The sequence below is a fragment of the Colletotrichum higginsianum genome (genome assembly GCF_001672515.1).
Source record: "Colletotrichum higginsianum IMI 349063 chromosome 7 map unlocalized unitig_7, whole genome shotgun sequence".
NCBI lineage: Eukaryota > Fungi > Ascomycota > Sordariomycetes > Glomerellales > Glomerellaceae > Colletotrichum > Colletotrichum higginsianum.
Window position 1 is genome coordinate 2,829,108 of NW_017263917.1, and position 24,799 is coordinate 2,853,906.

General features: G+C 59.7%; 10 protein-coding genes across 10 annotated transcripts; 6 read left to right on the forward strand and 4 right to left on the reverse strand.

Annotated features, from left to right (window-relative positions):
- Positions 1 to 184: 184 nt before the first annotated feature.
- Positions 185 to 373, reverse strand: CH63R_10557 (uncharacterized protein; the record flags this gene model as incomplete). Its single annotated transcript, XM_018305531.1, has 1 exon — positions 185 to 373. One exon carries the CDS (start codon positions 371 to 373, stop codon positions 185 to 187), a length of 189 nt encoding a protein of 62 aa, XP_018154955.1.
- A 774-nt stretch (positions 374 to 1,147) lies between these two features.
- CH63R_10558 (ATPase) lies at positions 1,148 to 3,247 on the forward strand (the record flags this gene model as incomplete). Its single annotated transcript, XM_018305532.1, has 1 exon — positions 1,148 to 3,247. One exon carries the CDS (start codon positions 1,148 to 1,150, stop codon positions 3,245 to 3,247), a length of 2,100 nt encoding a protein of 699 aa, XP_018154956.1.
- A 1,579-nt stretch (positions 3,248 to 4,826) lies between these two features.
- On the forward strand, positions 4,827 to 5,937 carry CH63R_10559 (Oxidoreductase bli-4; the record flags this gene model as incomplete). The annotated part of the gene is made up of 2 exons (XM_018305533.1): positions 4,827 to 5,581; positions 5,661 to 5,937. 2 exons carry the CDS (start codon positions 4,827 to 4,829, stop codon positions 5,935 to 5,937), a joined length of 1,032 nt encoding a protein of 343 aa, XP_018154957.1.
- A 95-nt stretch (positions 5,938 to 6,032) lies between these two features.
- Positions 6,033 to 8,795, reverse strand: CH63R_10560 (uncharacterized protein; the record flags this gene model as incomplete). The annotated part of the gene is made up of 2 exons (XM_018305534.1): positions 6,033 to 7,731; positions 7,855 to 8,795. The coding sequence occupies 2 exons, from the start codon at positions 8,793 to 8,795 to the stop codon at positions 6,033 to 6,035; spliced, it is 2,640 nt and encodes an 879-aa protein (XP_018154958.1).
- Positions 8,796 to 10,685: 1,890 nt separating this feature from the next.
- CH63R_10561 (Cytochrome P450) lies at positions 10,686 to 11,647 on the forward strand (the record flags this gene model as incomplete). Its single annotated transcript, XM_018305535.1, has 3 exons — positions 10,686 to 10,929; positions 11,010 to 11,206; positions 11,285 to 11,647. 3 exons carry the CDS (start codon positions 10,686 to 10,688, stop codon positions 11,645 to 11,647), a joined length of 804 nt encoding a protein of 267 aa, XP_018154959.1.
- Positions 11,648 to 11,723: 76 nt separating this feature from the next.
- CH63R_10562 (Cytochrome P450) lies at positions 11,724 to 12,646 on the forward strand (the record flags this gene model as incomplete). Its single annotated transcript, XM_018305536.1, has 3 exons — positions 11,724 to 11,845; positions 11,925 to 12,447; positions 12,533 to 12,646. The coding sequence occupies 3 exons, from the start codon at positions 11,724 to 11,726 to the stop codon at positions 12,644 to 12,646; spliced, it is 759 nt and encodes a 252-aa protein (XP_018154960.1).
- Positions 12,647 to 14,974: 2,328 nt separating this feature from the next.
- Positions 14,975 to 17,560, forward strand: CH63R_10563 (PA domain-containing protein; the record flags this gene model as incomplete). Its single annotated transcript, XM_018305537.1, has 6 exons — positions 14,975 to 15,468; positions 15,534 to 15,739; positions 15,818 to 16,331; positions 16,421 to 16,742; positions 16,848 to 17,331; positions 17,427 to 17,560. 6 exons carry the CDS (start codon positions 14,975 to 14,977, stop codon positions 17,558 to 17,560), a joined length of 2,154 nt encoding a protein of 717 aa, XP_018154961.1.
- A 571-nt stretch (positions 17,561 to 18,131) lies between these two features.
- Positions 18,132 to 19,760, reverse strand: CH63R_10564 (uncharacterized protein; the record flags this gene model as incomplete). Its single annotated transcript, XM_018305538.1, has 1 exon — positions 18,132 to 19,760. One exon carries the CDS (start codon positions 19,758 to 19,760, stop codon positions 18,132 to 18,134), a length of 1,629 nt encoding a protein of 542 aa, XP_018154962.1.
- A 794-nt stretch (positions 19,761 to 20,554) lies between these two features.
- On the forward strand, positions 20,555 to 21,775 carry CH63R_10565 (uncharacterized protein; the record flags this gene model as incomplete). Its single annotated transcript, XM_018305539.1, has 1 exon — positions 20,555 to 21,775. The coding sequence occupies one exon, from the start codon at positions 20,555 to 20,557 to the stop codon at positions 21,773 to 21,775; it is 1,221 nt and encodes a 406-aa protein (XP_018154963.1).
- A 226-nt stretch (positions 21,776 to 22,001) lies between these two features.
- CH63R_10566 (TPR domain-containing protein) lies at positions 22,002 to 23,801 on the reverse strand (the record flags this gene model as incomplete). Its single annotated transcript, XM_018305540.1, has 1 exon — positions 22,002 to 23,801. One exon carries the CDS (start codon positions 23,799 to 23,801, stop codon positions 22,002 to 22,004), a length of 1,800 nt encoding a protein of 599 aa, XP_018154964.1.
- Positions 23,802 to 24,799: the final 998 nt, after the last annotated feature.

Below are 24,799 nucleotides of genomic sequence, written 5' to 3' on the forward strand. Positions count from 1 at the left end.
TTCTCGATGATGCTGTAGGAGACACATTGCAAAGCTCTAAGTTATTAATTAAAGACATTAAGGTTTTGTCGTCTGAGCCGCACAGGAATATGAGTGGGCTCTACGTAGCGTAAGTCCTGAGATCTAACGGCTACGGCATATGACATTCGATGAACTTGGAATCAGGGACTTGTAGGATAATGGCCTAGTCCTTACTCTCTCGTGACAATGCAACCTTGTAGTAGTAGGTAACCGTCTTCAGGCTCGGGATTATGGTGTCATCGGCTCGTCCCGTCTCGCTAGATTTCAGCCAAATCAACTCCACAAGACACCAGGGACCGTGGCCGGCTGCCTGCGCCCCTGCAGCCATGCCATGGGCGGACAGGGGGGTCATGGCGTGGAAAGCCGCCGTCTGCCGGATCCTTCATGAGGCCTCAGTGGACCCGTAGATCTCACTCACTCCCCATCCGGGATAGTGTGCTATGTGTCTTAGTTCAGTGCAGTGAAGAGCGAGTGAAGACGACGCCGGTTCTCACTCACAGCAAATCACATTTGGTTGCCACAGATCGGCGAGTGAGTAACACGGTCAACTCTGGCGGTTTCAATCCTCTGAGGACTCATATTCCTTTGAGAAAAAACTTTGGGCTCTTCTCTCTTCAGCCTTGGGACGCGCCTAGCGTCTATCCTTCTCTAGTGCTTACGCCTATCTCGCCCGTTGACGCCCCTCATACGATGAGGTTTTGAGACGAGACGGGTCCGTTGCAGGCAGCAACATGCTCCTTTCCACGTAGCACAGCACAACTGGCCTCGCGCGGCTGTGTATTGCAGGCTGCAGGCTGCAAACCTTGAAAAGAACATGGGTGAGTCACCGCCACAAGAGACGGGACGCAAACCGCAAACCCTTGTCGGAGTGAGGCAGCCACTGAAACAGAACGCGAGAGGATATGCCTGGCGCCTAGCGGCATGCCGACAGCGATGATACCGACGCCAGCAAGTGTGGAGTTGATAGTTTATACACTTTTTTCTCGCGGCTGGCTGCCTTGGGACGGATGCAGTGAAGCTGGTTAAATATGCATTCGATATCCTGTTGAAATTGGCTTCTGGCTTCAGCTCTTCAACATTGTCCGTCTTTCCTCGTATCATCTCAGCAGCATCAACAGTCGACACAATGGCACCCTCAGGCACAATCGCTAAGACCCAGGGTCTCGCCATGGGTGGTGATACGTCCAAGAAGACCAAGACCCCCTCCAAGGAGACGACGAACGGCACAACCACCACAAACACTGATAGCGACAAGACAAACGGTGATGCCGCAAACGGAAGCACAAACGGAAACACAGAAGATACCGAAGAAGCATCTGCCGACACCAAGGCCGACGGGAGCGAAGAGCCCAAAGAGCCCAAGAAGCCCCTTGCCCCCTTCGGCTCCATCGCATCGCCCAAGAACATCTACAAGTCGCCCAAGGACAGCGACGGCAACTGGACCTGGGTCGACAAATACCCCGAAGACGTCGAGGACGCGGCCGAGAACGAGGAGACGGCGCAGTACGCCGTCGTCGTGCGCAACGTCAAGAGCAACGACAGCCGCAAGAAGCTCGAGGCCGACTCCATCGTCATCCAGAGCCCCTGGCTCAAGAAGGCGCTCGCCGACGTCCTCGACGGCTACACCGGCGTCGCCTGCGAGCTGGACCGCCTCGAGTTCGAGGCGCCCTTCCGGCCCTTTGTGCACCGCTGGACCGAGTTCCGCAAGTACCTGGACAACAAGGACCTCGACGACACGACCAGGGAGCACCTCGTTATCCTCCGCGACATCCTGCAGTACGAGATCGGCCACAGCATCAAGGCGTTCGAGGACTACGTCGTCAAGGGCGTCATCACGTTCGAGCACCTCTGGATGATGTTCCAGCCCGGCGCCGTCGTCCTCGCCGCCCACAAGGGCCCGCTGTCGGCCTTTGAGCTCGACGAGACCGAGTACATGGAGAACCAGTGCGGCAAGTTCCTACAGCTGCGCGCCGACTGCGTCGACTACGGCGGCAAGACGTTTGGCCGCCACCGCGAGAAGATCAACATCCCCGAGTTCCTCGGCACCAAGAAGATCACGGGGCTCAACGCCTACCCCTGGGCCTTCCACCCGGACAGGGAGGCCCTGCGCGCGGCGCTGGTCCGCCGCGGCAGCATCTTTGAGGAGCTGGCCGGCCACCACTACAAGCAGTACTCGGGCACCGCCATCACCTGGGACCGCGAGGGCAACGAGGTGCCCATCCAGGTCGAGGGCCGCGTCGTCATCGACATCAACTCCTTCAACCGCTTCAGCCCGTACTACAACACGCGCTACCTGAACGACTGGACCGCCAAGGACGCCGAGGCCCTCTCGGCGTGGAAGCGCCAGCACGGCGGCCCGGGCAAGGACGGCAGCAACCCCAAGCTGACGCCTTACCACCAGATGCTGGCGCGGTCCCGGACGCGCGGCTACTCCCTCAAGCTCAAGAAGTGGCTCGACTTCTTCGTCGAGCAGGTGACGGAGATCACGTGGAACACCAACGCCTTCGACAAGCTCGTGCTGCCCGAGGACCAGAAGGAGCTCATCCTCGCCTTCTCCGAGTCCCAGCTGGACGGGTCGACGTTTGACGACGTCATCTCGGGCAAGGGGAAGGGCATCATCTGCCTGCTCTCGGGCCCGCCCGGCGTCGGCAAGACGCTGACGGCGGAGGCCGTGGCCGAGAACCTGCGCGTGCCGCTGCACACGCTGAGCTCCGGCGACCTGGGCTCGGAGCCGTGGGAGGTGGAGAACGGCCTCGCGCGGATCCTGGAGCTCGTGGCGCGGTGGGACGCCATCCTGCTGCTGGACGAGTGCGACGTCTTCCTCGAGGCGCGCTCGGCGCACGACCTCGAGCGCAACAAGGTCGTCTCCATCTTCCTGCGCACGCTCGAGTACTACGAGGGCATCCTGTTCATGACGACGAACCGCGTCGGCAACATCGACCCGGCCTTCCAGTCGCGCATCCACGTGTCGCTCGAGTACCCGGACCTGACGGCGGAGTCGCGCCGGCTGATCTGGGCCAACTTCTTGAAGGGCGCGACGCTGGAGAGCGAGGTCTCGGACGAGGACGTCGCGGAGCTGGCGGCCTTGCCACTCAACGGGCGGCAGATCAAGAACGTCCTCAAGACGGCGCAGCTGCTTGCTGCGAGGAAGAAGAGCCCGCTGCGGCGCAGCTTCATCGACGTCGTCCTGAACATTGAGAAGAGGCGTCCGCAGTCATCTTCGTGAGCATCTGGTGTAGCCTGAGGGCTGTAGGTGTTTCGTTCATGATTATTGTTAGACCACAGGCCGCATCAACGCTGTGTAGCAGGTTATAGCTTTGGTCAGTGTTGGCGGGGAAGGAGTTTGGAGTCGCAGGATAGGTATCACGAATAGGACATGTGTTCAAGTCATGTTGAGAGGTTATTGATACCTCAGATTTAGGTCGACGATGAGCGCACTTTGCCTAAGGGTTGATTGGTTGACAATTACTCGTGGGCACAGTGATGGCGAGATAACATTTCAGCGTTACGCTGTCTGTAGCTATCAAATTTGGTTTGGTGCTCTGTTGATCACGATGTACTTATTCAGAGAACTACTTGATCTGCAACCCAAAATAACGTTACCCCAATCAGAAGAATCACTTGATCCGCGTCAGTCCAGAGTGAACGAGATGAACCAAGGCAACTCATAAATCGATAGAGAGGTTAGGAAACTAATTTAAGCAGCAAGAGTAACAACAAAACAACAACAGCCCCGGTGTCAATATCTTGAACGCAGAACTCTACTCACTTTGTGAAACTGGAGATGTGTTGTGTAATGCTGATTACTTGGTTAAGCGCAATTGGGAGATGTGGTTTTAACTGAGTCAATGGTTTATCAACCTCATCTCCGACAGTTCCAACTGTTATGATTACCTTCTGTGTGGTACATCTTGTTGCTTGTCTAGTTAATCTCAGAAGCCAAAACAATGAGACGTTCCAAGAGTAGACATCACCGGCCTATCATTAAAGCAACAAAACCCACCCCAATCGGATTCATTCACTGCTTGTTTGTACATTATGTTTCATTACACCAATAAAACCATCAACTAGGAAGCAAACGAATCAAACACCTTCGGTAAACTGCCCTGTTGCTTCAATGCATCAAGCTTCAGTTGCTCACCCCCACCAGCAGCCGAAGTGACGATGGAGTACGAGACAACTACGGTGGAGCTGGCCGTTGAGTAAAATACGCACATATTACGACACCCCCAATCGCATATCCAGCATTACCAACGCCACCAAGGAACACCAACAACGCCCACCCACCCCCTCTCCGCGCTGTCCAGCCGAAACCCGACCTCTGTAGGGCCTAGTCTGCAGGGGGTGTTGCTCCCGGCACGGACACAAGCGCGTCATCGATCGCCCCGTATGCGGGTGCGATCAACCGGTGAGACAAACAGTGACACTTGATGATTCATGGGCGCTCGGCCACGACGACTTATAAGCAATCAGCAGCGAGCAGCATGTAGCCCACGGGAAGGCTTTGGACTGCTAGGTGACAGTGGGATGAAATCATTCGACACATTCACACACACCTCCGCCAATGACTTGCAAACGTATCCCGATCCGAGTGGTTGGACGCGGTAGCCCGTTGGACTTATCATGCTCCAGATCCTCCTTCATCACGTCTCAGACCCTCATGTCACCCTCCAAAGGCTTCCGTCAATACAACAACACCAGACGTTTACAAACCCCTCCGATCATGGACGCTGTCAAGGTGAACACTTGATGCCCCCCGCCCCCCCTATGAAGTGATGATATCAAGTCTATAGCAAGCCACTAACATGTCACAGAACACCATCGCTGAGAACTTTGGAGGCGCGGCCTCGAAGCTGGGAACCCACCAGTTCACCCTTGAGGAGTGTCCCGACCTCACCGGCAAGGTCGCCGTCGTGACCGGTGGCAGCGAGGGCATCGGCTACGGCGTCACATATACGCTGCTGAAGAACAACATCTCCAAGATCTACATCCTCTCCGTCCTGCAGGAGGTCGTCGACGGCGCCAAGGACGCCATCTCCAAGGAGCTCGGCGCCGAAAAGGCCGGCCGCACCAAGTGGTTCCAGTGCGACCTGGGCGACTGGCGGCGCGTCAAGGAGGTCGCAGAGCAGATCAAGAACGACACGGATAGGCTCGATATCGTCGTCAACAATGGCGGGCGCGGCATCATGACGTACCAGCTCACCGACTACGGCGTCGACCGCCACATGGCCGTCAACCACATGGGCCACGTCGTGCTGACGTCGCACCTGCTGCCGCTCATCAAGAAGACGGCCGAGGGCGGCGACGTCGTGCGCATCGCGAACCAGGCCAGCAACGCGCACAACGCGGCGCCGAGCGACTGCAGGTTCGAGAGCCTCGACGAGCTCAACCAGGACCTGGGTCCCAACGGGCAATACGGCCGCAGCAAGCTCGCGGGTATCCTGTACGCGCGCTACTTCAACCGCAAGGTGACGCAGAACGGCCATCCCAACGTGTTGATGAACGCGACGCATCCCGGCTTCGTGAGCACCAAGATGAGCAAGCAGGAGATCTTTGAGCCGTATGTTTTCCTCATCGATCAAACTCGGCTCGTCCTCGCTACCTGGACTTTGTCCCCTCAAGATACTGACTGAAAGCAGATACCCTCTCGGGGGATACGCCATGGCCGTCGGCATGGAACCGTTCAAGAAGTCCCAGTGGGAGGGCGCCGTCTCGATGGTCTACGCCGCCACGACAACTAAGGAGTCGGGACAGTACATCTGCCCGCCCGCCGTCCCCGAGCCGGGAAGCAAGCTGTCCCAGGACGACGCGCTCGCCGACCAGCTCATGGAGCTGACGCGGCAGATCATCACGGAGAAGACCAAGAGCCAGTCCGTCGACAAGGGATGCCCGATGGACGACCTGGTAATGCATTAAGTAGATTATTCATGGTTATAATGTAATAATTAGGAATGAATCGCATGTTCTCTGTGTAGTAATTATGTATAATATATGAAGAAAACTTCGTTGCCCTATCTGTGAAATAGGGACCCTTCCTTTCGCTTCTGATTCACATCCCCTTCTAACCCGAAGCCGCACCGAATCTCACTAGGAGACCAGATCATGCTTTGCCGGGGATATCTCTCATCTCCTATACCCAGTCCGCCGCCGCCACCGCCGCTGCCTTCGATGCCCTGGTTCATGACGCCATAGCCGAGCTTCAACCTCTTCACATCCGCCGGCACGTCCCCGCGGTCCCGGTCGGGGCCCTCCCAGTGCACCTTGTCCAGCGCCGGCCCGCGCGTGGCGGCGACGACGCTCGAGAAGCGCGTGTTCCGCAGCACGCCGCCGTTCTCCCGGACGGCGAGGGCGCCGAGGGCGACCCCCGAGGACGACAGGAGGATGGCGATGGCGTAGACGATCCACAGGTCGCGCGCGTGGTAGCTGTACATGTTAGCGACCCGCGACCGCTGGCACGGGTACTCGTACGCCGAGCGGTTGCCGCCGCCGCCGCCGCCGCCCCCGACGGCCAGGCCGCCCGAGTTCTCGTCCGGGCGCGCGGCCCAGACGACGGGGAGGAACTGGGGCGTCGAGAAGATGGAGAGGATCAGGTCCTCGTAGAACTCCTGGACGACGTCCTGCAGGTCGAAGACGGGGAAGTAGCTGTTGCGCGGGTCGAGCAGCTTGGTCTGGATGGCCTCGGTGTTGGCCATCGGGTTGGCCGACTGCCGGTCGACCTGGACGGTGCCGTTGAGGAACCGGCGCAGCATGAAGCCGAGCGAGTGGTACGCGGCGACGCGGCGGTACCGCTCGACGTCCCGCGGGAGCACGTAGTTCTGCTCCGGCACGGCCGTGACGTTGTCCGCCGTGCCGTCGTCGGCGTCGAGCCCCGGGGCGAAGGTCGTGTTGATGATGGGCCCCAGGAACCGGCGCGTCTTCATGTAGGCCGACTGCGTCGCGTCCGTGTAGTTGAAGACGGCGGTGTACTCGGTCTCGAGGTGCTCGCAGGCGAAGATCTTGGGCACGTAGTCCATGTGCTGCTGCTGCTGCTCGTCCCCTTCCTTGGATGAGGCCGGGTGCTCGGCGTCCGGGGGCACGACGTGGCCGATCCAGATGACGGGCTCGGTGCGGAGGGCGCCCATGTGCTCCGGGTACGGCGGCTCCATCTTCGGGATGCCGCCGATCTCGACCTCCTTCATCTGCGTCGTCGAGTACTCGCCGCCGCTCGTGAAGGCGTAGTAGGCGTAGGTCCCCTCGGGGAGGAGGATGTCGGTGCCGAAGGGCGGCGGGGCCTCGCCCGACGCCTGCGTCAGGTTCGCCGGCCGCGAGCCGATGCCGCGGGCCTGCTCGCTGCACCGGTAGCCCGGGGCGGTGAAGTCGATCTCAAAGGTGCAGTTCCAGCCCTTGCCGCAGACCTCGGTCGAGGCGTTCTTGCGCGTGACGACCTCCTGGAGGAACGCGCCGAGCGTCGCCGTCTGCTGGAAGTTGGGGCTCGGCCCCGTGTAGTAGTCGAACCAGCCGTCGGGCTCCGAGTCGGCGGGCTTGGTCGAGTTCCAGATGGACAGCGGCATCTCGTAACGGCCGTCGATCTTGACGGGCTCCCGCCACTGGTGCGTGTCCTCCTTGGCGAAGTTGAGGCTGCGGACACTGGGGCACGTCGTGTTTTCCATGATGGTCCTGGGCTCCACGAGAAGCGTGTTGGAAGTGAGGATGACGACCAGAGGAGACAGCCTAGAAAAGGGGGAATTAGATGGTACATGAGCATTAGAAATCATGTCTATCAAGATTCATGACATGGACATCAAGATTGGAAATTGACATTTGGTCACATCATCACATCATCACATCACTCACCAGACGAACAAGGCCAGGGCAGCAGCCGCCTTGGCACCTTTGAGGAACTCCCAGTTGAACAGGGCGACAAAGTTCTCGGTGGCGGCGAACAGGGAGTCGAGGGCGGCGATGGTCATGAACCGCGACCTCACCGTCGTCCAGATGCGCTGCTGGAAGGCCGAGATGACGGCGGCGCCCAGGCTGGCCTTGGCGCCGAAGGCCAGGACGGTGCCGTACCGCAGCATGCGCACCTGGTCGTCGGCCGCCCTGCCGTCGAGGGTGTGGTAGAAGACGTGATGGCCGACGGCGCAGGCGACGCCGAGGACGAGCCAGAGGTACATGTTCCACGAGGCGTGCCAGCCGCAGCCGGGGTGCTTGATGCCGAACGGCTTCTTCCCCGGCTCGTTGGGGGATACTGAAAGGGGTTTTGAGATGTATGGCGGTGGCTGGGCTGGTTGCTGATGATAATGAAGCTGTTCATGATAGTGATGATGGTGCTGCTGTTGCTGTTGATACTGTTGTTGCTGTTGATACTGCTGCTGTGAGTCCGGGGAAGAGGACGAGTAGCCGTCATAGGCCGACTCCTGGGCGTTCTGAAGCAGCCCCGCGCGCGCATCGTGGCGCTGGTCGACGTGATGGCCGCGAATCGCATCATCCGCCGCCGCCGCCGCCGCCTCATCGGGCGAGATGGAGTCTCGGCCGCGGAACACGGGGTCAGCGCCGCCGTAACGCGCCGCAGCCGTCGTCGACGACCCGCCCAGCGAGCTCAGGTCGATGCCGTGCGCGTCCATCTGGCCGTTGGCCGTCCTCTCGGTCGTCGTCTCCGTGACGTGGACGGTCGGCCCGGGCTTCTTGGACGCCGGGAGCGCGGTCGCGGGCACTGGTTTGCGAAAGATGGACGAGGTTGAGCGGGCGTGCCATCCCCGCGGCGGTGGAGAAGAGGAGGACGAAGAAGACACCATGGGCGTTGTCTCGGCATCGGCAGACAACACTGGCGCATGTGAGGACGAGAGTGAGACGGAGGATGCGCTAGTCCGCCGCTGCGGGTGGACCAGCATGTCTGGCGGTGGTTGATCTTGTCCGTCCGTCCGTTGGCTGGAATGCCGCCCTTCCTTGATGATGAATATGTGCCCCTCGGACGACTCAGACGGCTGGATACTCAGTTTGCCCTTGCATCCACTCTGTGTCCCACCAGATAAGCCAAGTAAGAGACTGGATCCAGGCTTCCAAGCGTAACAGAAAGGAGGGGGGCTACGGACGCGGGATGAGAGTATCTGGCTATGGCCCGAAAGTCAACCCCTTTCCCCCACTGTGAACCTGCTCTGTCTCTGCCGGAGTAGTGTCCCAGCAAGTCCGGCGGCCGAGTGGGCTGTGTCTCCCTCCGTGTCGGTTATCCGGTATCCGTCCGCTACCGGCGTCGAGGACGGAGATCGGCGGCGTGTGGGCGATGGAGACTTGGGCCGGAAATTCGCTGTTAATTTTTTCTCTCTCTCTCTCTCTCTCTCTATTGTGGGAAAGTCGGAAAGGATCATCTGGGTTCTCAGGGACCGGTGGAGCATTATGTACACAGGGATGAAGGAAATTCGATGAAAAATTCAGCACATTCACTCACCAAACCCACCATCACCCCCTTGTCAGCATCGTCCACCAACCCCCAACCCCCCCTTTTCCCATGCTGTTGGTGGCAGAGTTCCATTCGCTGTGTGCCGACATGGGTGCGCTAAGACGTTTTTGTAGGTTGTATAGAGGGGGGGGCCTGAATGTGTCTGTTGGTTCGTCTCGCCGTCGCCAGGTTCTTCGTTCCCGTGGCCAATGGCAAGCCGGCGGACCATGGACTCATCGGTACTTTGTCGGTTCTGGCGCCAGGGAGATAAGCCAGACAGACAGACAGCGCGGGATGCTGTTGGGCCCAAAGAGGGTTGAGCTCCGATGTTCTCGGATGCCCGCCCACGACGGAGCTGGGTCCGGAACCAAAGAACGCGATGCGGTGCCGCAAAGAACATTCATTTTTCCCCAGCTGCCACGTTGAGCACCGAAACTCCCCTTGCATCTGTCGTATCGGCGTCGATCAAACCATGTCGTCTTTTGTGAAACACACAAAGCTCCAAGAGCCAACCTCGAAAAGGTCGTTCTTAATCCTTGGCTGGTTTGTCGACAACTTTCTAGCCCTCACCTCAGCCGTATCAGAGCAAAGACTCGTTCCGATACCTCTCGGAGTAACAGTGCTAGAACACGATAAGTAGAGAACAGTATTGAGTCCTGTTCGGTCCATTCCTCGCACAGAAATCCCACATCGGTATGTCAAGGTACCATGACAAGATGCGCGTCGAGGCCCGTCAAATGTCGTGCCGTCACAACTGCCATGTGCTTTCTCTTCTCCCCGCCACGAACCACTGGTCCGTTCGCAACTCTTTGATGACCCGCTGCAGGAAGCTCGAACCACTGCTGTCATCATCAGTCACACACACTCACAATGCCTGCGTTCAGCCACGCAGCTATGAGATATGGTACGGATCACCGATTGGCGGCGACGGGCTCACCGCCAGACGTCCTGTGACCACTCAGATGAAGCCTGTAGGTCTCGGATGCAACATCGATGAGTTCAGGGTCTGTCCCCGAATCGGGAACCGGGATCACGTCCACCCAGCAGCCATTGACGTGTTGTTGAGGATGAAGCATAAAGCTTATTATTCCCCGCACGCACCGTGGGCGGGCTAGCACAATGTTAAAAACCAGTCCCTCGCTGCTCGTTCAGTTCGCGTTTAGGCCATCGTTCTTTTTTGTCTTTGGCAACTCTACTCCCGTCCTCATCACGTCTGCAATCGCCAAGGGGAGGGGTGCCTTTTTCTGCCATGGCGCGCCACGATAACGACGGCATGGCGGCGGAGCTCCTCAGCCGTCGACCCCAGCCGGTCTCGTCGTCTCCCGGAGCAGCGTTGGCGATACTCCTGATGCTGGCGTGGTATCTACGGTCGTGGTACAGGTTGCGACACATCCCCGGCCCCTTTCTCAACTCCATCTCCATCGCGCCCATGAACTGCATGAGCCTCGGCGGGAAACTCAGCTTCCGGCTCAAGGACCTAGGTGACAGATACGGTAAAAGAAAAGACTCATTAATTCACAAGTGCCGCTTCATCCGGGATTCATCAGTCTCACAGTATGTTGTCTTTCTGTAGGCCCGCTGGTCCGCGTCGGCCCGAACGAGGTCTTGTTCGGCGATGCGGATAGCTATCGCGCCATCTCGGCGGTCCGCTCCGACTTCACAAAGGGCCCGTGGTACGCCCTCTCCAAGGTCGTCCCGGACCAGGACAGCCTGTTCTCGCTGCGAGACGACGAGAAGCGCAAGGAGTTGAAGGCCAAGCTGAGTCCAGGCGTCCGTGATGCCGAACTGATATGTCAGGCGTAGCGTCTGGTAGAGAGACCGAGTACCCTAACCGCTTCGCTTCTCCAGTACGCCGGACGAGAGAACGGCGGCTTCGAGGCGGGCATAGACAGCATCGTCGCGCGGCTCGTCACGCTCATCGGGTCCAAGTACACGTCGACGCCGACCGACTTCCGCCCGATCGAGTTCTCCCACAAGGCCCAGTACTTCGCCCTCGACGTCGTCAGCGAGCTCTCGTTCGGCGAGGCCCTGGGCTTCGTCGCCGGCGACGAGGACCTGTTCCGCTACGTCGAGACTAACGACCGCATCTTCCCCGTCCTCGCCGTCATGCTGAACATGCCGTGGTTGGGTATCGCGATGCAGCGGTGGCCGCTGAACAAGCTGCTGCCGTTCGAGAGCGACCGGTTCGGCTTCGGGAGGCTCATGGGGTAAAACGCCATACCGCTTTTTGTTTTTTTTCCATGTGGAATGAATATAAGTCGAGAAGAGGAGCTTACACGGTTGCAGTATGGCGAAGAACCTGGCGGACAGAAAGCTGGCTGCCGGGCTCGACGAGAACAACATGGTGCAAATCCACCTTCGCAACGGGGTCACGTACAGGGAGCTCTTGGCCGAGATCTTTCTCGAGCTGTAAGTAGTCTGTCTGGCTTTACAACCCCAAAGAGGTCAAGTCAAACCCCCGAGATCGCTGACCGACTGACTGCTTCAGGATCGCCGGCTCGGACTCGACGGCGACGGCGATCCGCATGACCATGCTCTGCCTCCTCAACACGCCGGCGGCTCTAAACGCGCTCCGTCAAGAACTCGACACCGGCATCTCCAAGGGCCTCATCAGCTCTCCGATCCGCGATGCCGAGGCGCGCCGGCTCCCGTACCTGCAGGCCGTCATCAAGGAAGGGCTCCGCATGTACCCGCCGTCCACGGGCCTCAACTACAAGCAGGTGGCCAAGGGCGGCACGGAGCTCTGCGGGCAGTTCCTCCCAGAGGGAACGCAGCTGGGCGTCAACATACACCAGCTGATGCGGTCGAAGGCGACGTTCGGGCCGGACGCCGACGTCTTCAGGCCGGAGCGTTGGTTAGAGGCTGCCGACGCCGCCGCTGATGATGATAAGGATGGCGAGGCGCGCTCTCGTGAGATGGCGGGTGTCGTTGACCTCGCCTTCGGCCACGGCCGGTTCCAGTGCCTCGGCAAGACCATCGCGGCCATGGAGCTGAACAAGATCTTTGTCGAAGTGAGTGGACAAGTTTTCGTTGACGGATGTGTGGCATATCGTGGTAAATAGAGAGTCACAGCTAATGACAGCCGGACTTTGACAGTTGCTGCGCAGGTTCGACTTCGCGGTCGTGACACCACAAGAGCCGCTCAAGCTATATGACGCCGCGTTCTGGGTGACGACAGACTTTTGGCTGCGAGTGACCAAAAGGCCGTGAGTCGAGGAGGGAGGGAGAGAGGTCTAGTCATTCAGGTTGAGTCTATTCCTACCACATTATCCATTACAGCGAGTGGAAGACTCGACCCTAAAGAGGAAGACCTCCAATACTAACACATACATACCTCTTACTGGTTAGCTACTGCGTCAGTCAACCTCCTTAGATCACCAAAACAGTCGAAAAGTCAAAAAGATTCATGTCAATCGCTGACGGGAATTGAGCCCGACGTGGGGGTCGAACCCACAACCTTGAGATTAAGAGTCTCACGCTCTACCGATTGAGCTAGCCGGGCAGATATGAAATCTGCCTTGGATTGTTGAGGTGGATGGCGGAAAGTGAGCTTGTAAAGCCTGGCAAGGTTTGCAGAGTTTTCACGGCGATGTGGAAACGGTCCTCTTCAACTCCACCGTGTGTGTCTGAACAAACAGGGGCTTCCTTGTTCAACTGCGGCTGGCTGGTAACAGTGACTGACACTCGCTTCACTCTCTGACACACCAAGTCGAGTCAGGCCAGTTCGTCTGCGAAAGAAGGAAAGGGAAAAAAGACGGAGAGAGGTTGAGACAAGTGATGCGGGACTAGAATTGCTGTGTTGGTAACCGTTGTTTACAGCGACATCACTCGCACGACGAGTTCGTTGTTACCCTAGATCCCTCCGACGGATTATCCGCAATTCTACCGTCAGCTGTTCGATACTATTGGGAAGACATATGAGTTCCGAAAACGGTGACGCGATAGAACGCTTAGGGCTGCAGCACAGAGTGGCTAGGTCAACTGTCGACATGTCCAGGTTGGCGACCAGACTCGGTTCTAGCACTCTATTCACTTCGCTAGGCAGTGGGAAAGAGGGCCCTTTTATGTAGACATAAAGAGGTCCAGCGAGGCGCCTGGAAGCTGGGCATCGCTGCATCTGTACACTGCCTTACTTGTATGGCGTCCGTCGGACCCCGAACACGTCAACCCTTGACGTTAGCTACAACTGTGGAAGAGAACTTCAAATCTACAATCCATAACCTTAGTCCCGTTGAAACTACTCTGACTACTTGGACTTGTGGCATCTGGTCTTTGTCAGCATCGGTACAATTCAGTTGGATAAGCTAATTCCAACCAATTTTTACTGCTCAACCTCAGCCGAATGAACAATGAGCTAGGGAATCGTAAGGCTTGGCATAATGGACAACGTGCAGCTGTGTTCATCCCAGACTCTTGTCAACTGCCTTCCTCGAATGCATGCTGTGCAACAGGGTTGCCGGAGCTCAAGCCAATGGTTCATCCGACTTTTGCTCGGGGGAAGCCCCCCATTGAAGAAGATTACACCGGACCACATCCCGCGTCTGACATGCGGCGCGAGGGAAGCAAAAGTCCCTCGCCGACAAGATTCGTCATCCAAGTGCGCGGGGGGGGGGGGACGGATGGCGTGAATAGCGTCACGTCACGAATCCTCCCAGGCAGACAAGCCCGAAGAGCAGCAGCCCAGGAACCACACCACCTCCCCCCCCCCCCTCAAGGGTCGGCTTCGGGGTCGGCTTGAGTCGGCCCCGGTCAATCTTGACATGACATGCAACTACAACTAGACAATGACTTCCAGAAGAGTTCAAGAGGGGTTGGACCCGGTTGATGCGGGGTGTTCCAAGACGATTCGACGAAGCAGACCAAGGTCGACCTCCGCCGCGCCGATATCAAGAAGCTCACCTCGCCGATATGTCATCAGGTTACCCACCGACATTGCTTGGCATATTGCCCTGTCTAGCACCAACAGGGCAGGTCGAGCGGCCTTCCATGCAGCTAAGCTTGCCGTTCCACGCCGTCTGACTGCGTGGCCCCTCGTCCATCTCCCCCGTCCATTTCCCCCGCCCTCTCTTGGGTTGGGGTAGAAGCTTGGAATCTAACCCCCCCCCGAAGAACGGGTCATGTTAGCTTGCGCGCCCAAAAGTGCCGAGCTCTTGGGAGCAGATATGACGACGTTGCGTGCTTTTTTCTTCGCTGAGCTGCGGACCAACATTGGCGGACAGTTGTGCCAGCTCCAGTCTCCCCTTCCCCCCCCCCCGGAATGCCGAGCGAATTACGGAAAGTCATTGAGCAATGGCATCACCGGGATGGCCGGCTGGGTCGGTCTGCGTTCTGCAGGATGACAATCATCAACAAAGTTGGTCCAGCTGTGCTACAACAGGTGCTCTGCAAGGGGGTCGGTGGCTGGCGCAGGCAAGAAAGCTATAAAACCAGCTGTAGCTTGTTCCGCTTTCTTTCGTCTCCCTCTCTCTCTCTTCCCGGAACGAGTGGCATATCTTGACCGTCTAAATAGAATTAGATTTCAACTTTAAGTCTGCCATCATGCGTGGCCAGATCCCCCTCGCCCTGACCTTTGCGGCGCTGGCATCGGCTTGCCAGCGCGACTTCATCCTCGAGAAGAGGCACACGCACCGCAAGCCCATCACCAAGAGGGCCGACGACCAGTGGCCCCCGGTGCTCTCGGAGGAGGAGACGATCCTCGTCAACGCCTTCGACAACGTCACCATCGACGAGTGGTCCGACTACTACGGCCACCAGGTCAAGCTCGCCGGCCTCGGCAAGGAGGCGGCGCAGTGGACGGCGGACCGGTGGACCGAGAACGGCTTCGACGCGCACCTGAGCGAGTACCACGTCTACCTGAGCTACCCGGTCCACGCCTCGTTGGAGATCATGTACGCCAACGGCACGACCAGCGAGGTCAGGCTGGACGAGGATGTCCTCGAGGAGGACGACGTGACGGGCCGGGAAGACAACCAGCCCACCTTCCACGGCTACTCGGCGTCGGGCAACGTGACTGCGGAATACGTCTACGTCGGGTCAGTGACGACAGGTTCTTGTATGTTTGGTTGGATATTGAGCTAACGGGGAAACGGTCTTGAAGACGTGGATCGCAGCTCGACTTTGACCGCCTCGTCGAGCTGGGCGTCGAGCTCGAAGGCAAGATTGCCCTCGCCCGATACGGAGGTCTCTTCCGAGGCCTCAAGGTGAAGAACGCGCAGGATCACGGCATGATCGGAGCCGTCATCTTCACCGACCCCGCCGACGACGGCAACCAGACCGTGGCCAACGGCTACGAAGCGTATCCCAGTCCGTCTTGACCCCGTTGTTCCACTTCCCATTGGCCCCTTGCCACAAATACTAACCTTCTGAACATCGTCAAATTAGATGGCCCGGCTAGACACCCCAGCGCGGTCCAGAAGGGCTCCGTCTTGTTCCTCTCAACCCACCCCGGCGACCCGACGACTCCCGGCTACCCTTCCCACGAGGGCGTAGACCGCGCCGACATCTCGCCCGTCACCCCCAAGATCCCCTCCATCCCCATCTCGTACGCATCCGCCGAGCCCCTGCTGCAGGCCCTGGACGGCTTCGGCGTGGCTGCCGAGGAGGTCAACCGGACGGTCTGGGCGGGCGCGCTCAATGCCAACTACAGCACCGGCCCGGAGCCCGGCGTCACCCTCCACCTCGACAACCTGATGGAGGGCAAGATCACGCCGATCTGGAACGTCATCGGCCACCTGAACGGCACCAACGCCGACGAGACCATCGTCATCGGGAACCACCGCGACACCTGGATGATCGGGGGCAACGGGGACCCCAACTCGGGCTCGGCCATCCTCGTCGAGTTCACAAAGGCCGTCAACGCCCTCGTGTCCAAGGGCTGGAAGCCGAGGAGGAACATGTAAGTCCTTTCAAGGTGTTGATCACCGGGAACTCCCTCTTCCCCCCTTCCGACCCCCCTTGACGGCTACTAACAACACGACAACCCAGCGTCATCGCCTCCTGGGACGCCGAGGAGTACGGCCTCGTCGGCAGCACCGAGTGGGTGGAGGACCACGTCGACTGGCTGACGGAGACGGCCGTGGCGTACCTCAACATCGACGTCGCCGTCTCCGGCCCGCGGCCCAACCTCGCCACGACGCCCGAGCTGCACGCCATCGGCACGGACATCTTCAAGAAGGTCATCTACCCCAACTTCGGCGCCTTCAACATCAGCCTGTACGACGCGTGGGAGGAGGCGTCGGGCGGCGTCGTCGAGGCCCTCGGCAGCGGCAGTGACTACACAGGCTTCCTGCACCGGGGCATCAACTCGGTAAGTGAGAGATCCCTCCCTCCATCGCTCGCTTCCTCGCAGTTGGACATGGGACTATCGAGATCCAAGATAAACCAGTCTGACTGACCGCTCGCTCCCATAAAGCTCGACGTCGGCTCCAGCGGCGGCGCCACGGATCCCATCTGGCACTACCACAGCAACTACGACAGCTACCACTGGATGGCCACCTTTGGCGACCCGGGCTTCCTCCAGCACGCCGCCATCGGCCAGTACCTCGCCCTGCTGGCCTTCCACCTCGCCGACGACGAGGTGCTGCCCATCGACGTGCCCAACTACGCCGCCGAGCTGCGCGCGTACCTCGAGGACCTGGCCGAGTACGCCGAGGCCGAGGGCGCCGCGGCCGCGGGGCTCGACCTCTCGGAGCTGTCCGACGCCGTCGACGTCTTCGCCGCGCGCGCCGACGAGGTCAAGGCGCTCGAGCGGCTCGCCGTCACCACCAACGACACGGCGCTGATCGCCGTCGTCAACCACAAGTACCGCGACTTCCAGAGGGGCTTCATCAGCCAGGGCGGCCTGCCGGACCGGGAGTTTTACAAGCACGTCGTGACCGCGCCTGGGCTGGACACGGGTAAGTACAGTCAAGCTCTCACCGTGGAGGGTCATGTGTGTGTCCTTTCTCTTATGCCGTTGCTGACGTTTTACTTCTTCTTCCTTTCTTCGTAGGCTACGCCCCTGTGCTGTTCCCCGGCATCACCGAGGGGATCCAGTACGGCGACGGCAACCTGACGGTCGCACAGGAGTGGGTCTCCAAGACGGCGCGGGGTATCCTGCGGGCCGCCGACATCATCAAGACTTGACGTGGTGAAGGATGGGCAAACGTGATGACTTCTTTTCTTATGACGGGAGGGGGGGACTGTCGGAGTTTTGGCGTATGCGTATGCGATGGAAAGGACATAAAGGGGGACGGCATACCCTGGCGGCTTGATGAATGGTCTATAGACGGCGTGGGACGAGACGAGGAGTTGGAGCTAACCTGTGATACCCTCATTTTGAATTAGTAGTACAGCCGTCCGGTACATCTGGGTAGCAGCTAATGAGAAGCAAATAGAATTAATTGCTCAAAATAAGTGCCATGAGTTGGAGGCTTTGACAAACCAGCTGTGGCGTTTGGTTCTTGACATCGTCCATTGCTGTGACGGATACATGGAGGAGACAGAAGATGAGAAGCGTGTAGTCTCCCTAGCGAGAATAGAGGGCAAAGAAAGGGAGAGGTTTACCTATCCTGAAGCTATCTACGTCTTGGATTGGTTTCAAGGACTGACTTGACTGACAGAAGGGACGCCCTTCTATATCCATCATGACATCCATCATGACATCCACTATGTCAAGCTCCCTTCTTCCAGCATTGTGACCAGTTACAGTCCTACTCTATGCTGTCTGCTCACGCACGACGTGGAAATTCGCGATGTCATCATTGGCAACCTGGGCCACAAGTCCGTGTTCCCAGTCAATGTAGCCCTGCATGTCCTTCTCGGCATTTCCCGTCCCCTCGTACGGACGTTTGTACACGTCAATGGGCTCTGACAACCACTTCGGCTCCGTGTCGAGAGCATGGCCCGCCGCTTTCCAAGCTGCAGTGCCCCCGATGAGGTGGAGGACTTGCCGGACGGAGGAGGAGCCGGCGATGGCTTGGCTCGCATGCTCGACGTTGGCAGAGGAAACAACACCGTCCGGCGACGTGAGCACGATGGGCCCGGTGCCCGGCACGCGGCCGAGGTCCCGGGCCAGCTCGGGGCCGGAAGCAAACCACGCGCCGGGAATGTGACCCTTGCGGTATGCCGGACTGCGGGCGAGGTCCACCACGGCCGCGTCGCCGAGGCGACTCTCTAGTTCCTCGACCGTGATGCCACTTGTCGAGTTCCGTGGAAGCCATGAGGGCGACTGCCGGGCCTGGTGCAGGCCGCCGGGCGGCGTGGCATCCTCCTGCAAGACGTGGACATCCCAACCGAGCTGGAGGAGCCAGCTGGCCGTCATGAGGCCTCTGACGCCGTCGGTATCGTACAGGACGATGCGCGCACCCCGCACTCCGACCCATTCATCCGTGGCCTGGACGAGCTGACCGCCGGGGGCGGAGGCGAACCCATCGGGATGGCCTCGGGCGTATTCTTCCGGGTCACGGATGTCGAGCAGGTAGAGGGTCCTGTCCTCGGCTGAGGCCGCGAACAGCGCGAGCTGGTCAGCGTCGATGACGGAGACGCCGACGTGCCGCGCCCACGCCCGGGCGTGCTCTCGAGCCCGTTGCACCCCGGCCGTCGACGGCGGGCCGACGCGCGCATTCTTGCCGGTGTCCAGGTCGAAGCCGGCGAGGGTCCAGCCGATGGTTCCGTTCTCCAGAGCGACGACTTTGTTCGGGACGCCGGCGTTGACGAGGGACTGGGCGCCGACGATGCTGCGCGTGCGCCCCGCGCAGTGGACGATGACGGTGGTGGCCGGGTCCGGCGCGGCATCGAACAGGCGGTACAGCAGCTCTCCGCCGGGGCAGCTCCGGGAGCCCGGGATGGTCATGGTGTGGTACTCCTCGTACCTCCTCGCGTCCAGGACGACGACATCGTCGTCGTCGTCGTGGCGCCCGCCCCTCTTCTCCAGCACCCTCTTGACCTCCGGGGCGGGCAGCGACGGCGTGCGGCGGATGGCGGCGACCAGCTCGCCAAAGGCTTTGGAGGGCACGTTGACGTCGCGGAAGACCTCGCCGACGCGGGCGTAGGCCGCCAGACCGCCGTCGAGGACGGAAACGTCCCGGTAGCCCAAGGCGGCGATGCGTGCCGAGGCGCGGTCGACGTAGCCCTCGCCGTTGTCGTAGACGACGATGGGCGCGGCCAGGCGCGGGACAAGGGCGGGCAGTCTCGCCTCGAGCTCGGAGACGGGGACGCTCAGGGCGAAGAAGGGATGGGACTCGGCGTAGGGGCCCTCTTCGCGGACATCGAGCAGAGCCACCTCGCGGCGGTGCAGCCAGTGCTGGCGCAGCTCGAGGGGGGTGGTGGTGGTTGACTTGGCCATGGCTCGATGGGAGTGAGAGGCTGATGTATGTTCACAGTCAGCTTGCAATATCGGCCTGATGTTTTACTGCCCAGGACCGGCATAGTATGGGGGTCTATTACTGTGACTATACTAGCTCTGCAGACCTTCTATTACCATACTATATCTCAGTACTCAAAGTGACTGTAACATGTTAAAACACCCGAAGTATCCGCACCCATTCATGGAGATACAACCCTCTCGGACCATTTTCACATCAAGCAGCCAGCTCTCTCCGCCTTTCCGGGGGCATCATAATCCCTGTAAGGAGGGCCAGTCGGCCGGGCTCCTCACTCACTTCGCCATCGCCCCGCTCACGCTCGCCATTCGTATCGCTCATTCTCATTCTCATCCCCATCTCATGACAGTCAATGGGCGCGGAGTAATAGAGACTGTGGACTGGACAAGCAAGCAAGGAAAGTAAGCCCCAGAAAGGCCGGATCGAATCTAACCCCCCCCCCCCCCCCTCCCCTCAAAACGCCGTATCCGTAGTTGTTCAATGAGCACCATGCAGCCGCAGAAACGAAAGTCATGCGAAGCATGTCGTGAGTCTCCAGTCTCTTTCCATCTCTCAGGCTCTCTCCATTTCTTAGTCTCTCTCCGTGTCTCAGTCTCTCTCCATGATCTTGCCCCCCCTCCCTCTCATCAATGGTCTGGGGGACCCCACGTGTTGACATCTGCTAGGCTCGCGGAAGCTCAAGTGCTCGGGCAAAGATAGTACCGGGTGCTCCAGATGCGTCCGCCTCGGGCTGGTTTGTGACTTTCACGACAAGGGGATGCCCGGCCGACCCCGGAAATGGTCCATCGTCGAACTCGGAGAGCAGCAGCAGCAGCAGCAGCAGCAGCATCGTCGCCGCCGCCGCTCAACTCACGCACGGCACGCCAAGCACAACGAACGGCAGATCCGTTCTTTTGGCGGACAGCAAGATGAAGCTCGAGACAGTGACACTCGAGTGAATGACCAGACGATGACCCCTCTGTTCTCCCCCGACGAAGGCTCCTCGATAGCAGCCACGTCCTCCGGCGACTCGGCCGATACCGTCTTCAGCGATGCCATCTTCAGCAGCGGCGACGATTTCGGCGCCCTGCCGTTCCTCGACTTCGATATGAGCGGGCAGCTGGACGCGCTGCCTCTGGACTCGTTCCGGAGCTGTCTGATCGGCGTCGAGCATGATATGGAGCTGCCCTCACCCAGCAGCGCTATTACTACCACCACCGCCGCCGCAGCATCGACATCAACGTCAACGTCAACATTAGCATCAGTATCAGCATCGGGACCGGCGGCGGCGGCGGCGGCAGCAGCGGTTGGGCTGGAGCCAGCCTGCGACTGCGACTGCGCAAAGCAGGTGTTCGACGTGATCCGATCGCTCAACACGCACGCCGTGTCGCACAACACGGTACGCACCCTCCGCCAGGGTGGCGATCTCTTCGACACGCTCTTGACGTGCCCCAAGTGCTACGACGTGTCGAGGCCCCCGCGTGTCACCCTGCAGAACGTCCTCCTTATCGGCCGGCTCTGCCTCAAGGTCACGGCCGGGTACCAGCGCTACCTGCGCTGGCTCCGGGACTACTGCAGCGGCCTCGCCGAGGGCAACATGTGCGGCGACACGGTCTATCTCACGCTCGGCGGGGACGGGGCCGGAGAACCAGGCGGTGGTGACGCCGGCTCCAGCTCCGGTTCCCCGCTTCTACTCGGCTTCCAGACGACCAGCAATGGGTTCTACGACGTCGTCACCCAAGGCCTCAAGACCGACGCCGACCGGCTCGCCCGTCTCGGAGGACGGTTTGCCGAGAGACAGCGCCAGCGACACCTCATCGGCCACATGGCGTGTCCGGACCAGGACGGCCGCTGCTGGAAGGAGAGGGATTGCTACGCCGACCCCGACCCGTCGGATGTCTGTCCCCAGAGCGCGGCGGCCAGGACGCTGATTCCGTGCTACCGAATCGTCGACGAGGTCAGGGCCAAGATCCGGCAGTTTGAGGATGCCTTGGCCTAGGTTGGGAGGGAAAGGGGGTGGTTAACATACCATACTGCTTGATTCCGCTTCTCAAGCTGAACGGGAGAGCAATCGTTGGTGTATATGACACAAAGAAAGCCAGCAAATCATCGGCGATAATGACACGTTTTTGTTTTATTATATTTCTTTTGACTCTACTCTCCCCTTTCTCTCCTCCCTCTGCCTCACCTGCCTAAAGCTGTGAACAAGACCTCGAGTCCTACACCTAACAAGCATCGCACGATGAGCCGTTCACACGTCCATCTGTACCCGACTTGGGCACCCCGACCCGGCAGAAACAAGACGAGGTGACGTCGACGTCTGCCTCCGCAGCCGCGAGCGTCAGCTGCCTCTTGATGACGCTCGCCTCGGCGTCCCTCCCCAGCCGGACCAGGCACTCGTGGTACCCGTGCAGCGCCCACACGTTGTTGGGATGCTGGTGCGCCCGTTTCGGCGTCGGACGGAGGCCCAGGTCCTCGGCGTACGCGACGGCCGCCTGCTCGACGTGGCCCTGCTCCAGGGACAGCGCCGCGTAGGCGTGCCGCGCCGGCAGCATCCACCCCCACGGCTCGGCGAAGGGCAGCTCGTCCTCGAGGGCGACGGCGTCGCGGAGCCGCCCGAAGCTCTCGGCGTAGTTGCCGCGCCGGTACTCGATCTCGCCGTCCAGCATGGCCGCCGCCACGTGGAGGATGTCGCGGATCCTGTTGGGGAAGTCGAGGCGCTCCGGGGGCACGAGCCGGGCCGCCTCCCGGAAGAGCGCGCGCTCGGCGTCGGCCTCGTCGACCTCGCCGGTGGCGGCGTGCGCGACGGCCTTGCCGTAGTGGCGCATGACGTTGGTCACGCAGTAGAGGCGCCCGTCCTCGAGCGGCCGCAGCTGCTTGAGCTCGTCCCACAGGCCGAAGCGGATGTAGACGTGGACGCGCACCGCCTTGAAGAACTCCATCCAGTCGGCGAGGGCGGGCTTCTCGGTGCGCAGGAGGCCTTCCGTGACGGCGGCCTCCATGCGGTCCGTCGCACTCAGCGCCGCCTTGGACATGCCGCCCAGCATGGCCGCGTAGATGAGGGAGTGGTAGTTGTGCAGCCGGTAGTAGCTGTAGAATGTGTGCTGTTTGCTGCTGCTGCTGCTGCTTCTGTTGCTGCTGCTGCTCCCCTCGACTTGAACCTTGGCCTGGGAGAAGAAGATGTCATCGGCCAGCGTCGCCTTGAGGTTGTACTCGACGGCCCGGCGGTAATCCCCGACCAGCACGTCGATGTGCGCCGGCATGTGGTACGTGTGCCCCGTGTCCGGGATCTGGTCGCGGAGCATGTCGGCAGCCGGCAGGGCCGCCTCGGGCGTGGCCGACATCTCCATGAGGTGGATGTACATGTGCGCGACGCCGGGGTGCCTCTCGACGCCCGGCATCCGCAGCGCGGCCTCGAGGAGGTGCTTGACCTCGAGGACGGGCGTCGTGGCGATGGGCTCGCCGCTGGCCGTGTCGAACAGCCTGCGCGGCGCGACGTTCATCAGCGCATCGGCGAACAGCGTGATGATGTCGAAGTCGTCCTGCCCGAACCGCCGGTACACCTCCCTCATGGCGTCCGCATACGCCCTGTCGCAGACCGCGAGATCGCGGTCCGGGTCGCCGTCCGGGAACCGGCTCCCCAGGGCCTCGATGAGCCCCTGCTCCCACGGCGCCGCGCCCGCGGCCCTGCGGAGTGCCTCCTGCGAGTAGGCGAAGCACAGTTCCACGGCCCTCTGTCGCTCCGCCTCGCCGAACAGCCTCCAGGTGCGGTTGTAGTTGGGCCCCGAGCAGAACGAGAGCCCCCAGTACGCGAGCGCGAGGTCCCCGTCGTGAGCGATGGCCTGCTTGTAGCACTCAATGGCCTCGTCGTGGTTGAAGCAGTACGTCCACACCAGGGCCCGGTCGAACCACGCCTGGGCCTCGGGTGAGGCGGTGCTGACCTTGAGACTGAAGTTGCCGAGGTCGTAGTACGCATCACGCGAGGACCGTGAAGCCACGGCTGGGAGGGGCGAGTCGGAGCCCATATTGTGCGTGCCTTGTTGGTTTTTGACGGGAGCCAGTGAGAGAGTTGTTTGTTTCAGCCTGTACGCTTACCGTAGACCGGGGTTTAGTGTGACGTTGACCGTGGAATGTATGGGCGGCGTATCTTGGGCTGGCATTTCTTCATCTTGAATCTACACCATGTATGTAGCTAGGCTTGTTCCCGAGGCCCTCTTCTTCCCCTCGTCATCCTCCTCCCCCTCCTCCTCCCCTTCCTAGCGCAGATCTTTTGGAGACGCTGCATGTAGTGTAGATGGGCATGAAAGTTGGGGAAATCCTCCGAGCCCCACGGCGGACCTTTTTGTGTCCATCTAAAGCTCCACAGCGGAGGTTTTACTGTCCATCACGCAACCCTCCTGGGATGCTGCGCAAGCGGTGATAAGGCCATGAGCAGTCAATGAAAGACCAGCAAACATCAATAGTAGGCTAGTACGATTAGGAAGATGAGTTTAGTAGTTGTGGCTGCAGGAACAAGAACGAAATCATGTTAGCCAGTCAGCACACCAAAGCAAGTTGTGTGCCGACATCACAAATCTGCAAGAGCGCTTGAGCAGCATTTTTCAATGTTGAATCTTGTTTGTAAAGTCGTCAGTTTTACCTTGAAATATGCAAAGTCTGTGCAGTTTGATTCTGCGTAACCTGTTCTGCATATATTGTATTTATATTATTATGCCTTGTCTCAAAATGTCCACCATGATCCTTTGCAACGCTGATCTGTGTTTCAAACGAACAATAAAAGCTTTACTAGAGAGTAGAAAATGTAAACCCTTAAAGTGTCGTTTCATTACCGCCTACAGCCGTTCATAAACCGACTAATACACATATTCTCATTTCTCCCTTCCTCTCTGGGGTCTATCGACTAATCCCGCGGCTTTCCATTCTCCCACTCCGACCACCGAATCAGACAAAGCCTGACTACTATCGAGAATCTCAAACAGTCTCCTCCTCCCGACTTGACCAGTTGGGACACGTCGCCTCCGAC